Source organism: Bemisia tabaci, chromosome 4 (assembly GCF_918797505.1).
Source record: "Bemisia tabaci chromosome 4, PGI_BMITA_v3".
Classification (NCBI taxonomy): domain Eukaryota; kingdom Metazoa; phylum Arthropoda; class Insecta; order Hemiptera; family Aleyrodidae; genus Bemisia; species Bemisia tabaci.
In genome coordinates this window covers 51,123,527-51,138,829 of record NC_092796.1, presented here as the reverse complement: position 1 = coordinate 51,138,829, position 15,303 = coordinate 51,123,527, and the positions used below count along the sequence as shown (strand labels likewise).

At 42.3% G+C, this 15,303-nt stretch overlaps 1 protein-coding gene across 1 annotated transcript in view; it reads right to left on the bottom strand.

The window, feature by feature from the left end:
* Window positions 1-15,303, bottom strand: part of LOC109042442 (nephrin) — a 107,054-nt gene that overhangs the window by 29,534 nt on the left and 62,217 nt on the right. Inside the window, exon 3 of the mRNA XM_072299642.1 lies at window positions 4,021-4,173. Coding sequence (XP_072155743.1) covers window positions 4,021-4,173 — 153 coding nt within the window. The remainder of the gene's footprint in view (window positions 1-4,020; window positions 4,174-15,303) is intronic.

Below are 15,303 nucleotides of genomic sequence, written 5' to 3'. Positions count from 1 at the left end.
TAGATTTTTTTTTTTTTTTTTTTTTTTTTTTTTTTCTCATGGAGTGGGCAATCAAAGAAATTATCCTGAAAAATGACCTTCAGACCCCCTTCAACGAAGATATCTCCCGAGGCTCCGTAGGAATCTGACCGATCCGGCAGCCGAATGAAGCATAAAGCTCAGGAACATACATATAAGGCTACAGCACCGGTTCGTTGATAACGAATCAGGGTCAATTCATTGACGTTCAGTGTCGCCCTTGCTATTGGCCGAGCCGGGCGGCATCCACGCGGAATGATGGCGAGCGATTGATTGAAAGCCTTCCGCGGAGCGCCTCGCGTTACGGTCGGGCACCGGAGCAGAGCCACCTCAATAAAATTTTCGTGTGCTGCGGGACAGCGCGGCCGACGCTGAAGGCGTTGCAGACCGATAAATCAAACTGACTTTCGTCGCCGTTGTCGATATTGGATTGTGACCGCGCCGCACCGCAAGGAGTGGGTTCGGCGGAGGGCGCTCTCTCAGGAAAGGCGAATGGACGTCCATTAGACGTCCCGTACTCGCCGGCGCCGTTGTCATATTGTGCGGCGCGACGAGTTTTAGATCTTGCGACAAAATTTTAGAGGTCAGTTTACCATCTTCAGATGGACACTCACAGAGTGCGAGAAAATATTGATAAAAGAATCTCAACACGCTTGAATTGACGATGCAGAGGAGAGGATTTAAATTATTCAATACTGAAGGATGGGGAACAATATCTAGTGGCGTGGAATGTTTTGCTATATATCGATTGATCTGCCATTTAAACTTATGATTAAGGATCGATGAACAGGGTATTCGCAACAAACACTTTAATAATCGATTCTTTACCATAGCTTCAAATAGGGAAATATCGATTATCGATCATTCACGCCTCGCCACTGAAAATGTCGTCGATCCTCTGACGTCTTTTACTGCAAGAGCCCTGAGAACTATGGAGTTATGTGGATGTTCGGGCTCAACTCAAAACGCAGGCTTCTCCTTTACATCAGAAAGACGACGATACTATGTTAGATCTGGGAATAAGTTCTAACTTTTCAAAGTTTCTTTGGTTTTCTTAAAAAAATGTGAGGCATAACATGCAAAGTAGTATTTTGAACTTGGACTACTCATTTATTGTCAATCCGATCTATTCTTTACTAGAACTGACCAGAAAAAGACGAAATATTGCCTCCGTTGCCCCGATTCGTCACTGTTCTCGGAAACAAAATAATAAACTTGCAAAGGCCAGATGATCGAGGGAGATTCAGGGTTGGAATTTTCCGACTTTGTATCTTTCTCTTGACAAATTTTGGGAGGATTTTCGTAATTATGAGAAGATACAAGATCATGAGTAAAACTCTATTTTGTTCGATTCGGCTGGGAGATAAAGCTAAACAGGATGTCTACTAAAACAGGCTGGTCAAAAATAAGTACTTTTTCAGTATATTCTCGCGAAAGTCAGTACCTCCTCCAACAGAAAAATTCCGTACTTTTCAGTACCTCCATATGACGAAATTTGAAAAATTTCCAAAATTTGAAATTGCGACAAAAATGACAAAAAATTTAAAAAAATTCCGGACCTTCTATGCGGAATTTCCGCACTTTTTCAGAACTTCCGGACCGCCCTTTAAAAACCAGTACTATTTCCGGACTTTTCGGAAATTCCGGACTTGTAGACACCCTGTTCTCTGACCGAGGCCGCCGTGGAAAACGAGCGCAAACAGACGGCGCGGCTCGAATTCCAGAGCCACCTATTAATCCCACTTGATATTTACAAGAGCGACCGAAAGACGGGGAGCCGAGGGGACGAGATATAATTAGGGGCAGGAAAAGGGGGACGAGGAGCGAGCGGAAAAAAGGTGGAAGGGGTCGATGATGAAGTTCCCAACGACGACTCCGACTGGCCGAGGAGTGTTTTACATTATACGAACAATACGGTAGTTGATTCGGAGAGGCGGGGGGCGGGGGGGGGAGGTCGTACATCACAGGCTCCGCGAGAGGGATGACAAAGTTGCTGTCGGAGCAATTACGAAAGTTGATGGATCGGGTGGAAGCGGCGGGCGGCGAGCGTCGGGACGCCAGCGACGCCGCGTCTGCACAGGTCGCTGAGACCGCGAGCGCCACGAGCGGGCCGCAGTCCTCAATTTCCGGCTGTCCACTCGGGTTAAGTGCTCGCCCGCCCCCGAGTCCGCGTGGCCGGACGGACCCGGTGCCTCCGGCATGCAGCTTCCCGCGGGTCCGGGTCCCTCATTGGCCGCCGCCGGACCAACCCGAACGCGCCCCCAGAAACCGAGCCGTTTGTCTCCCATGTTGGGAGCTCACGCTCGCCCGGGCATTCGCCAAAACCTTCTATTCCTACTCTGCCGTACTAAGGAAAAACGCCACATGAACCTTCAGGCATTGCCAAATTTCCTTTGATAAAACCCGAATTTCCTGGTAAACTTATACATATCGACGGTGTAAGTCAGCAATCACATAACTCGGTTAGCGACGTCGCAGACTTCCTATCACACTTAATTTTTTAAACGAAAAAATACTCAACGACAATTCTTTAAAACTGTCGTGATTTTTCTTCTCTATGTGAAGAAAATTCTGCAAAAACTTCAAGGAATGATGTCAATTTGTTCTCCTGTAAAAAAATATTATAGAGGCGGAGATTTTCAGACACCGCAAACGAGTTATGTAATTGCCGACTTACACCGTCGATATGTTTCTTCACATTTTTCAAATAATTTTGTTCGCAATGCCACCTAAAGCTCCTGAACTTTTAAAGCAAAATTGTCATAACTTTCCTACAAAATAAACATTTCATCCGAGGAAATTTGGCAACTCTCAAATGCACATACGGCGTTCTTTCTTACCACGGTAGTACAGCGGTTTCCAACGATCCAGAAATGTGACGGTCCACGGGAAAGCACGACGAAGGTGGAACCCCAAAACCAAGTGTCTGGAACGTATCGACGTATTTTTGGAATTTGGGGTCGTTATTGGGGTTAATAAATAATATTAATACAGTTTAGGACAGGGTTAATTTTAACCTTCCATTATGTTGCGGCTAAAATTTAAGAGAAGCTTCCCATATACACGCCGGAAACAGTATTTCCTCATACACCAATTTTGCAACTAAACAGAATTAAAAAGAATAAATACCTCGATAGTTTTAAGCGTTTTAAGTCCCTGCCGCCATCTTGAAATATTGAATTTTAAAAATCTGACTGAAAATTTGACTTTTACTTCAATAATTCCCGCTGGCACCACGTTTTACAAAAATCGATAGGAGCCGAGGTAGCATTTTAGGTCACATCCACCATCTTGGTTTTTCGAATTCTTATTTGAGCTGAAATTCAAGTTTCCCTCAAAGGATGCCTCCTGGCACCAAGTTTTACAAAAATCGTTCGAACAGAAGCCGCATATCGTACGATTAGTAGGAGTCTACACAGTGGTAAACGATACCAGTTTAGTTACACACGTTAAAAAACGCCTGCATTTTCGTCTGATACTGTGCAATACTTCCGAGGTGGAATAGTTGCTCAAAGCGCCTTATCGAGTATCGCTTCGACTTGATGGCAGAAGATCACGACTACCCTTCCGCTATTACACTCTAGCAAGTGTGCAGATACACATTTTCTCATCGTCATCAATCACTGATAGTGAAACACATTCACACCTCAATAATTTGCGACGTTGCAAGTTTATATTACCTCACGTGCAAGGGGTATGTGTGGTTTTCTCACACATTGTTTTCACATTTTCTCATCACCGACAGTGAGGTAAAAATGTCCATACCTCAATTTGTGATGTTGCAAGTCTTGCACTGCCTATGTTAAGGGTTTAAACCAATAAGAAGACTTTAAAATCTTCAATTTTTCCGATTTCACGCGATTTTTTCGAGAATTGGTGAGAAATAGTATATTGCTGTCTCATTCAAGTCGATTCTGAGGTTGATTCCGAATAATTGTAGATTATAATAGAAGATTATAGAAGATATAGAAGATTATAGAAGATATAATAGTAGATTCTTACCTAATTTGAGCTGGTGTTTGCCGCGATACCACACGATAGTCGCCGCTGGCTTCGAGCCGTTCGCCACACATTCCAGACTTAGTTCTTCACGTTCTCGAATCTCGATTTTTGAGTGAGAGGTGTGGTTGGTGATCGAAATTGAGATAGGAGGTGCTGCAACAGAAAAATGATCAGATATATTATTACACGATTACGAAAAAAGTACAATTAAATGTTGGTCGATCAAAGGACAAAAAAGTTCATTCCAAAATAGACTTGAAGGTACGTTTGCCACACAATTTTGAACTTCAAAAAATAAACGCACTCGACTCAACAGCCAAACGCAGATGTTTAACGAGAATTCATCAGGGCAGAGCGACATTGAATGAGTAAAAGAATCGTGCTAAAACGGTCGCGATCTATTGTTGGTCGCATTGTTGGTTGATAAATGTCGAGCGATGAATCGATTGATCCATCATTTAAACCTATCGATAAACAAGGTGTTCGATAAGAACACCTTAAGAATCGATTCGTTACCATAGCTTCGAAAAAGGAAATATCGATAATCGATCATTCACGCCTTGCCACTGTTCACTAGGAAAAAAACACATTGAATATGGAGTCAAGACTCTTGAAAACATTGACAAGAAAAATTACTCTTGAAACAATCGGATTTTTGCTTGAATCAAAACGAAATCCGCTTAAATTAAGAGGCTTGGTTCTTGATTTAAGCTAGATTCTGATTGAATCAAGAGTACTTTTTCTTGTCGATGTTTTTAAGAGTTTGGACTCTAGATCCAATGTGTTTTTTTTCCAGTGTTGTTGGTGATTTGGATTTTTTTTGGCTCAGAGAAAAAAAATTGATGAGAAAATATGTACTGCAGATGTCTTATCCAGTGGGTCGAGTCAGGTTTTTCATTCGGAGCCTTCCCTCTTGCGATACGTTTCCATCCTCATCTGTATGAGCTCCATGTAACGACAGTCAATGACCTGGCAAGATGAGAATCTGAGGTAGAATCAATTCCGCTGTAGGTGTTCCATAGAACGGAGGAGAGAGAGGGATGAACCCGTTAACACAGCGAAAAACTCGGCGGAGCGTGTCGATGCAAAGATCATATGTGCTCCGAAGAAAAAGGAGGAAACCCTATGCGTAGGCATGAAAGGAGTGTCAATGGGTCGTTCTCATCCCCCGGACTGCGAGAGGGGATAGGGGGTGGACGACTGCTGTCGGAGATAGCAAGGAAGATTGATTCTTTCTTCGCTGACTCTGTGTACCTTGTGGCATGCTCCCGTGCTGAGGAAAAACGACATATGAGCCTTCAGGCGTTGCCACATTTCCTCTCATAAAACGCGAATTTCCTTGTATATTAATGAATATTTTCCCGCCAATATTTCAGATAATTTTGTTCGCAATTTCACCTAGATGTCCCTGAAAATTCAAAGGAAAAATATCCACAACTTTCCTCAAAAATGAACATTTTACTAAAGGAAATTTGGCGACTCTCGAATGACCATACGGCGTTCTTCCTTAACGCGGCAGTGCAGCACGATGGCGATGACTTGAGCAGGGAGCAAAGGTCGTTTGCACTCGACAGCAAAGATCAAGGGGGACGTTAAAGGCCCCTCCCCCCCCCCCTCGCCGCCCGTTTCCCGCTCAGCTGAGAGCGCAAAAACCGTCGGGAGATTTTTCTCTTCTTTCCGCACGACGATGGGCTTCCGCGAAAAACATGTTTGATAACTACTATCACTCTCACTCTTGTTTTCCCCGCCTTCCCCACCTTGTTCCACCACCTTTCCCGTGCACACTCTCCTCTTTTTTGTCGGAGACGTGCCCCTCTCGCTCTCTCCTTCTCTCCTTCTCTCCGGAATCTCCACGACGTCGGGATCCGCGTGAAACCTCATTCCTTTAAGATTAATTTCGTTGCTACACGAATGACACACGGAGCTGGAGAGAGGAAATTTATCCCTTCGATATTTTAGTTTTTCACACGGACGATTCTGCGAGAATCCCTTCGAGGCTGAAATTTCATCCGAGGATCGAAGGAGTTCGAGAGAAGTTTCAAATAGATTGCATTTTGCAAAAAGGAACTAGGAGCATTACAATATTGCTAAGATTGTGCAGCTCCTTTTTTCTTGGAAGGAACACCTGATTATCTCAAAAAAATTTCTATTTCACTCACTGAAAACGGTAAATTTCGGACTAAAATTACCATGTAAATTTCATATTTTTTTCAGCATATAAATCGTTTTACCGCAATGGGTGAGGTTGCACAATCTTAGCAACATTGCAATGCTCCTGGTTCCTTTTCGCAAAATGCAATCCACATGGAGTCTGAAATCACCTAGGTTTGATTAAATACGCGAGGACACTGACACTTCGATTTGCAACGATGGAGAGGAATGTAAAGGTTGGGAACATTGTCTCTTTCTCTTTGAGTAACTGATTGCAAACCGCGATCTCGAGAAACGGTAGGCAACGTTACTTCGACAAAATACAGGTCTCATTTTTAATTGTAAGAAGAATTCTGACTAAAGTCACGTGAAATTTTGCTTGGTCGCGGCTCTTTCAACACTTCCGAGAAGACTAGGTTGGATAAAATACAAGATTCGACTTTCGCCACGTGACAAAATTACTGCTACATTCTCCAATTGACTCTTGCCGACCTAGTTGGTAAAACACTGACGTAGAAACTTATTCCATCAGCGGGCCGAATATTGAAATTGAGAGACAAAGCGAAAGACAAAGTAGATACAGGGAGTATGAAGCGATCCTATTGGTGGATGGATGGTTTCTATGGACTAAGAAATGGCGAAATGATGGACTAAGTAAGGGATCTTTCGTGGGCTGCCGTTTTTTAGTCCACCTACCTTATTTGTCCATTGCAACCACCCGCTTCCACCGATAGAATCATTTCATACCCCTTTTGTCTTCTTTTTCTATAGCTTTGTCTATCAATTTCAATGATCGGCCCGCAGGTGGGGCTTAACCGTTTCTATTTAGATGATGACATGCAAAAAATCTATGGTTGGTATACCTATTTCTGGAGTGGTTTGGATTTTTGGGAAAACCTAAGAAGAGCAAACATGTGTCACGGGTTAAAAATAACGCCTCTCAACCTGTTGCAAAACCGCAACTTCGACAAATTGTAACAGTCTGAACTGCGACACACCGTGTCTCTGAGAACGGTGAGCTGCAAGTTCGCTTTAATTGAATCTAAATTTACGCACCACACTTTCAAGGGTAAACAAAGGGGTGTTGGAAAGGATTATGGAGAAAATTCGGTGTCCGGGTTGAAAAGATGTTTCATCAAAGGTTTCTCAATTATGGATTGGCAACTCAGCGCCGATGCAAGAAAACAGAACCGAAAAGAGCACAGAGGCAAAACCTCGCTTATTACTCCTCTGGAGGATTTTTTCTCCAGGTTGTCTTCCTTTTTTCGCTCTGAAAAAGAGCAAGACAGAGGCCACGGCTGAAGATGACGAGTGCGCAATTTATCTGCCGGAACACGTGCGGCGCAGTGGCGTGGCGTTCTTAGCGATCTATCGATATTTCCCCATTTGAAGTTGTGGTAAATAATCGATTATTAAGGTGTTCGCTGCGAACACCCTGTTTATCGATACTTTTCCATGGGTTTAAATGGCCGACCAATCGATATATCGCAAAGCACGCCGCCACGCCACTGGCGCGGCGCGGCGCGGAGATGGAAAAACCGCCCGCTCCGCGCCTTAGAAATGAACGGAGCGGAATCGAGGAATCTTAGTGGAGAACTGTTGAATGGCGAGACGCAAATTGACTCACAAAAAAGCAGACGTAAGAGGAGCAGGAAACACCGGGGAGAGGAGAATCGACAAGGGAACAAAAATACGATAGAAAAACGAGAGAGTCAATTGATTCGGAGCGAAATTTATAGACACATAAATACATTTAAATGATTCGGGACCGAAAAGACAGCGATTGAGGGAGGAAAGGGGACCTGCCGGGCGGGAACGGCGGCGGCTGGCGGTTGGGAATTGTTATACACTTGTCACTTACTTCAGTCATCCACGCGCCTTTGCGCCGCAGCGTCCTTTTCCCCCTCCACCCTCCACCCGCGTTGCCCTTACTTCCAAGAGTCGGTGACGTTTTACTCTCACGCCTTCACACTACCGTTAATGCCATATTTCCACTTTTGTCCACTGACTGTGCGTTCTCTGAAGAAAAAGATGCGAACAAACTTGCGCTTTTTTCTTTCCCCTTCTTTCTGTTTTCAATTAGCCCGCCCTCACTTTAAAAAAAAAAAAAAAAAAAAAAAAAAAAAAAAAAAAAAAAAAAAAAAAAAAATAAAAAAAAGAGTATTTTACCATACTCTGACACAGTGATACAAGTATGATAATAACCACCAGATGGTACCCACTTTATGGTAACATTCACCATATTATGGTAAGTATCACCAGAGTTTTGGTGAATACTGCTATAATTCTGGTTATTTTCACTAAATAGTATCACTGTGTAAAAAATCAAGAAGACTTAGTAGTTAGAATAGTAGATGATACCATACTTTTTTTTCAGGGGAAAACTTTGTGGATTTAACTAATCTAGGGTGTAAAAAACACCTATCTCATAAACTGCGGACAGGAACGTGGGCAAATTTTAAGACGTGAGGCGAACTCATGACCTCCGAAAAGAGACCCTGAAAACTATAGAGGGTTACTAAAAGTTAGAGGTGAGGCAAATCGCATGATTAAGTATTAGTACGGTAAGTGATAGCTTTCCAATTTGTACTACAATATTTTTTACCCAAAGTGTTCGACTTTTAGGATTCAAGTATTACATTGCTATCGTTGTGATCGTTGTATAATAAAGTTATCCAGAGTTCCATGTATGAATATCGATTTTAACTCATCTTTCAGCCATTTCTGTGGCGAACATTCAAAAGTTTAATCCCGATAGCGTTCCTGATGTTTATATTATCTGGTCAATTGAAGCTTTCTTCTGATGATTTGAGGTTTCGAATAAGTCATTCAAGAAATCTATGTTAGCGCTCGATCAGATTAGACCGGTAAATTTGAAAACGAAATGATTCCTAAGCGGTGGAAGAAAGAGCTCTGGAATAGATTCCCTGATTTTTCCGGTTTTTCATTCCGTAATGAATCCCACCTTTTCCCGTTCGAGACACCATGACTTCAGAGCCATATTGAAAATCGAAAGATACGGCGCAATTTGAGGCTCCCCTGAGAAGCGAAGAACACGGGTACTCGAGGATGAGGAAAAAAACTTGGAAAATCGATGATATAGACTTATTGTGCATCGCTTGAGGTCACGTTGAGCAGGAGTATCAGGACGGAAAAGCTTGGATGAAAACCATTAACTTCTCGGTTAAACTTGGAGAGAACTTTCCGGTAACATCGGGAATGCTTGATTGAATATTCACGGATTAACGTTATTCAAAATAGGGGCAGAGAGAGGAGGTTACATTCGCACGTGCTTCGGGAGAACAGAATTAGCATGAGGGCGGCAAACGGGTGAATGACGCGTTGGCTTCGAATCTGACGCTATAACTGAGACTCAGGTACAGCACCCGTGCCAGATTGCCAGGAAAACTCTTTAAAGCAAGGTTTCCGTCTTCAAGAACTCCAATAAAGAATCTTAAACCTGAGGCCTTGTCTCCAAGGGACGTTTCACGGGATTTTTCCCAAGTTCGAGTCGCAGGAATGAAACTTCTGGGCTTTTACCCCGTTAAGAAACACAACAAAATTTTTTCTTCTTTTTAAGTCGTTCCTGGGACTCCACAAGGACTCTTAGTTGGTACTGTCATTAGTATTGACTAACTCAATATTTTTCCCAAATTCGCAAGTGAGAATTTTCCCTGGAGACAAATCCCTTGAAACGTCCTGAGGAGACAAGACCTGAGTGAAGAGAAAAAAGTCGGACTCCCGATCTGTCACAGAATATCCCGAGGATAAGCATTTCCTTAAATTATGATTTAGGATCCCAACGAGGGAAAGTTAACCCAGTGCCATATAATCCTCGATATGATTCTTTCAAAATTAAATAACTTTTATTCATGCGAGAGGGGTTGAAAGGTTTTAACATTCGAAATCATTATGAAGTGAAATAATGTTACTCAAATGTTCTTAAAGATTCGTCGCCATGGTTTTAATTCATGCCACTAATTTTTACTTCAAAACTTAAGCGTGTCAATGATTGGTCCTGTAATTTTGGTTTGAGAGTTTTGCAAGGATATCCCCTCCTCTTTCCAGTCCTCTAGGGAATAAAAGTAAAACTGAAGTTCGAAGAAAGCTACAAAATTTAAATGTTAAATTGAATTCAGGGCCCCATCTCCTGGAGCGTACAATAAGTTTACCTTCTTCGACAAATGCTGTAAGTCCATGATAATATATTTTACGACCAGTAATAATTCTATTTTTGATGTGAAATCAAAATTAGTGAGTAAAATTTCATAGATCTTTGCGAAATTAACGTATAAAAATAATCGCACACCGATGAAAAGCCGATTGCTGATAATGTATCCTTGCCAAAACAATTATTTCAATTTAAAGATATTAAAATGTGAGCAATTTATATATAATACAATTTGACCGGCTTTTTATCTGCTCAATTTGCCTGCCACGATAAATAAAGCCGACTTGTTTGGGAGAGTACGTCCAAATTTGAGAAAATGATTTGATAGAAAAGTTTTAAGTTTCACCCAATCAATCAACAGAAAGGCTTCTAATTTTAACTAATCTCTCAACATAAATACCACATTGTAGAATCGTGAATAGAGTGTCCAAAAACCTGAGAAAGAGCTTTTACAATTTACGTGCTTTCCAGAAATTTCCTGAATTTAGAGTTTAATTGGAGAATGACGGAGCTTGTTGGTAAACTTTGAAACGGACTAATAAATTAAAGATTCGCCAAAATTCAAGTGCCTTCTGCCGACTCTGATAACTGTTTTTAAGGATCAAGCACTTTTTATATGTAGACCTTACGGCTGACAGAATATCCGAACCGAACAGAGGTACCTCGTTTTAAATACTCAAAGAGCGATTCCTTTCAAAATATGCGGCAACCATCGGGAGAGGGCTGCCGTTGGGGGTGGGGGAGGGCGCAGGGGTGGGGGTTGGGTCGGAGATTTTGATCCCCGTCCAATATGTGCACCCCGCGCTGCACGGAGAATATACGGTTCGGCTAAAGTTTTATTTCGAGAATAATGTTCCAGTCAGGGTAATCCTGCGCCATATATTAAAAACACGGAGCTAAAATTTTCGAGATGGGAGAGGGGAGGGGGAGGTGGGGGGGGGAGGGGCGCGCAGGAGGATCCGCGCTTTGTCGATGCAACTTGCGACTTGCGAAAGAAACTGTTTAAGACGCACGTTTCCACTGTAAAATAAACTCGGGTTGTAACTTCAAAAATCCCCTCCTTCCTGCCCCCTCCCTCGCCCTCCCACCGACCCCTCGCTCCGTCACACTTCTGCAGCTCTCTGTCCGACGACCGACGTCGCGGCGCTGCTTTTCCTGCGACGCTCTTTCGCGGCGATGCGTCGCGTCGCAACGTGCAAAGGATTTATTTTATGATCTGAATAATTCACTTGCTTCACGTCTCGTTTATTTGTTGACTAATTGGTTTGATCGCTCTTTGATTTATTTGAGGAGCTACTCGTCGCGCTCTTCAGAGAGGAGCAACGTTGCCACTTCGTGCAAGCTTCTCCGTTCTTTTTTCCGAAGGATAGTTAGAGTCCCTTCGTAGAGAGAGTAAAGACAATGCGAATCCATTTATGATTGGTTCCCGTATTTTAGGCTTTCGCAGTGTCCCAAACGGGAATAAATATTACATGTTTACCAATTGCGAAGATTATAAATTGAAATGGACCGGGGGATTGGGTTTCCGGCGAGAAACGAATGGAATGAGAGAGGGAACGGAGATAGGAATTCAGGAATGAGTTGATCAAAGATTACAAAAAAAAGTCCATTCGCAGAAAAAGGGAGCATTAAGGGCCACCCACCATCTTGGTTTTTCGAATTCTTGAAATTTGAGCTGAAATTCAAGTTTTCCGTCAAAGGATGTCTCCTGGCACCAAGTTTCACAAAAATCGTTCGAACAGAAGCCGCATATCGTATGATCAGTAGGAGTCTACACAGTGGTAAACGATACCAGTCAAGTTACACGCGTTAAAACGCCTGCATTTTCGTCTGATACTGTGCAATACTTCCGAGGTGAAATAGTTGCTCAGAGCGCCTTCAAGAGTGTCGCTCCGATTTGATGACAGATCACGATTGCCGCTAATATTACACTCAAGTGGGTAGCAGTTACACATTTTCTCATCACTGAGGGTGAGGTAAAACTCATTCATGCCTTAATTTGCGAAGACGCAAGTTTTTCGCTGCCTCTTTTATGTGGTAAAACCAATAAGATTTCTTAAAGATTTATGTCTAAAAATGTCAATAAAGTTTGAATTTTGAAAAAGTGAATTAAAATTCCAAGTATACCATTAAAAAATACCACCTGCTGCCCAGTATCACAAAGATTGAGCGAACAGGAGCCGCATATCGTACGATCAATAAGACTCTACACAGGGTTGCCACAAAATGAAGAAATTGAAATTCCCTGACATTTCTCTGATTTTCCTGTCATATTTTTTAAAATTCCCTAAAAATTGAAGATGTGCTAGGTGGTTAAAAATACATAATTTCAAATAGTTTTCACTCAAAATCTATTGTTTGAAACGGCAAACCTAGTCTTGTAAGCAATTAAAGGTGTCCTGACAATTTTTCCCTGGCATTTTCAACATTTTCGTCATTTTCCCTGAAAATTCCAGGTTTTCCCACTTTTTAAAATTCCCTGACTTTTTAAAATTTCCTGACATTTCCCGGTCTTCCCGGTATTCCCTGACAGTGACAACCCTGTCTACAAAGTCGAAAGCGCTACCAGTCAAGTTACAAACGTTAAAACGCCTTCATTTTTGTCTGATACTGTGCAATACTTCCGAGGTGGAATAGTTGCTCATAGCGCCTTGAACAGTACAGCTTCCAAGCGCCAAAGCGAACTTACTGACAATCAGTGTTATTATCAGCTCGCTTTTGCGTCCATGATGAATGATGAACTTTGATCATATTTCTCTGAATGATCAAAAAAGAAATTGAAAAGAAATGAATAAAAAAATAAATGCGTACATAATTTATACAAATACGAGAATAAAATTTAATAACCTCAAAAATAATTATTCTCGTCGTGATCATAATTCATTGAGAGCAGTTGTCGAGATGTCTTTCTCTCAGTCACTACAAAAAATGATATCCTTGAGGTAATGAAAATCTATTACGCGTTAATACGTGATACTTTGGTGACAAAGACAATTCTGTCGTGCTAAGGAAAAACGCCGATGAGCCTTCAGGCGTTGCCAAACTTCCTTTAATAAAACACGAATTTCCTGGTAAACTTATGAATATTTTCCTTCCACTTTCTTAGATAATTTTGTTCGCAATTTCACCTACAGTTCTAGAAAATTTCGCGGAAAAATATTCATAACTTTCCTCAAAAATAGACATTTCATCGAAGAAAATTTGGCGACTTTCGATCGTCATACGGCGTACTTCCTTAGTACGGCAGAGTTTTCTTCTTGATAGTGATTTATTTTCCCGTTTCCACGTATGCGCGAGCGGTTGAGATTTTCACATGACTAATCTTCGCCGGGTGCGTCGTCAGCCGTCGGCGATGGAAAAAAGACTGACGGGCGAACAATAAGAGCGACAACGCGGAAATTGAGGGGTGCAGCTTGCGGACGGGTTAAGTGAAAACGTGAGCTAGCGGGGGCTCCGGGCCGGAGTTTAAACTGGCTGTAAATGCATGTGTCTCATGCTGCCGTGCTGAGGAAAAACGCCGTATGAGCCTTCAGGTGTTGCCAAATTCCCCCGATAAAATACGAATTTCCTGGTAAACTCAGTGAATATTGTCCTTCCAATTTTTTATATAATATTGTTCACAATTCTTCTTTGAGTCCCTGAAAATTTTAAGTAAAAATATCCATGACTTTCCTCAAATATAACCGTTTTATTAGAGGAAATTTGGCAACTCTCGAATGTTCATACGGCGTTTTTTCTTATGTTTGAGCGTTTGCGTTTGGGCTCGCCGTTCGCGTGCGAGAGTCGCACTCCGGGCTCCCAGTCACTCCACTCACAGTCATATATCCAGGCGTCACACAACATTTACGTTCATGAATACGGGTGCTTTGTTTTCCTTTTGTCTCCTTTCGCCCAGGCGCACGGTTTTGTCTCCTAAATTGTTTTTTCTCCCGTCTCTCTCTCTTTTTTTAACGTCTTCCAGTTTATGTGCCACTTTTCTCTCCTGCAACCCCCCCTCTCTCTCTGTCCCCCGACTCTTCGATAACGAAGGTTGAAAAAGAGACACATTGACGTAACCCATCTGCCGCTTTGCCAACTTCACTTGTCTCTCGCTTATGGTTTAACCTCGTGCGAGGTAAGGGCGGTAAGTCAGGGTGTCTACTAAAACAGGCTGGCCAAAAATCAGTACTTTTACAGTATTTTATCGGTACATTCCCAAGAAATTCAGTACCTCCTCAACAGAAAAATTCAGTACTTTTTCAATACCTCCAACTGACGAAATTCGAAAAATTTCAAAAATTTGAATTTCCCGCTCAAATTGCGACAAAAATGAAAAAATGTCGGCTTCTTGCAAACAAATGCGACAAAAATGAAAAAATGTCGGTCTTTCTTGCAAAATTTCAGCACTTTTTCTGTACTTCTAGACCGCCCTAGAAAAATCAGTACTATTTTCGGAATTTCCGGATTTCCGGAAATTCCGGACTTGTGGACACCCTGTAAGTTTGCTCGAGGTAAGTGAAACGTTGACGTAGAATGCTCTTCCCGACCCTTTTGGCCAGAACTCGGCTTTCGGATCCCACCGCTAGAGCTGGAGGGTGTCGATCAGATTCGGGAGAAAAATTATAAACGAGGCCCTATTACGTGTCCCCTTTCCGCGGCTGTGCTGCTCACGTAGCCCTTGATGCATCACTACAAATAAGAAAAACGGAACCAACCAGTAGCGTGGCGTGCTTTGCGATATATCGATCGGTCTACATTTTAAACCTACAGAAAAAGATCGATGAACAGAGTGTTCGCAACGAGCACCTTAAAAATCGATTCTTTACCATAGCTTCCAACGAGAAATATCGAAAATCGATCACTCACGCCTCGCTGCTGGAACCAATTTCATATAATATGGAAATAGAGCAAAGGAAAGGACGCGCGATGATGACGGCGCAGAGATACAACTATTCGTGCTTCATGGATGTCCGTGTTGCATG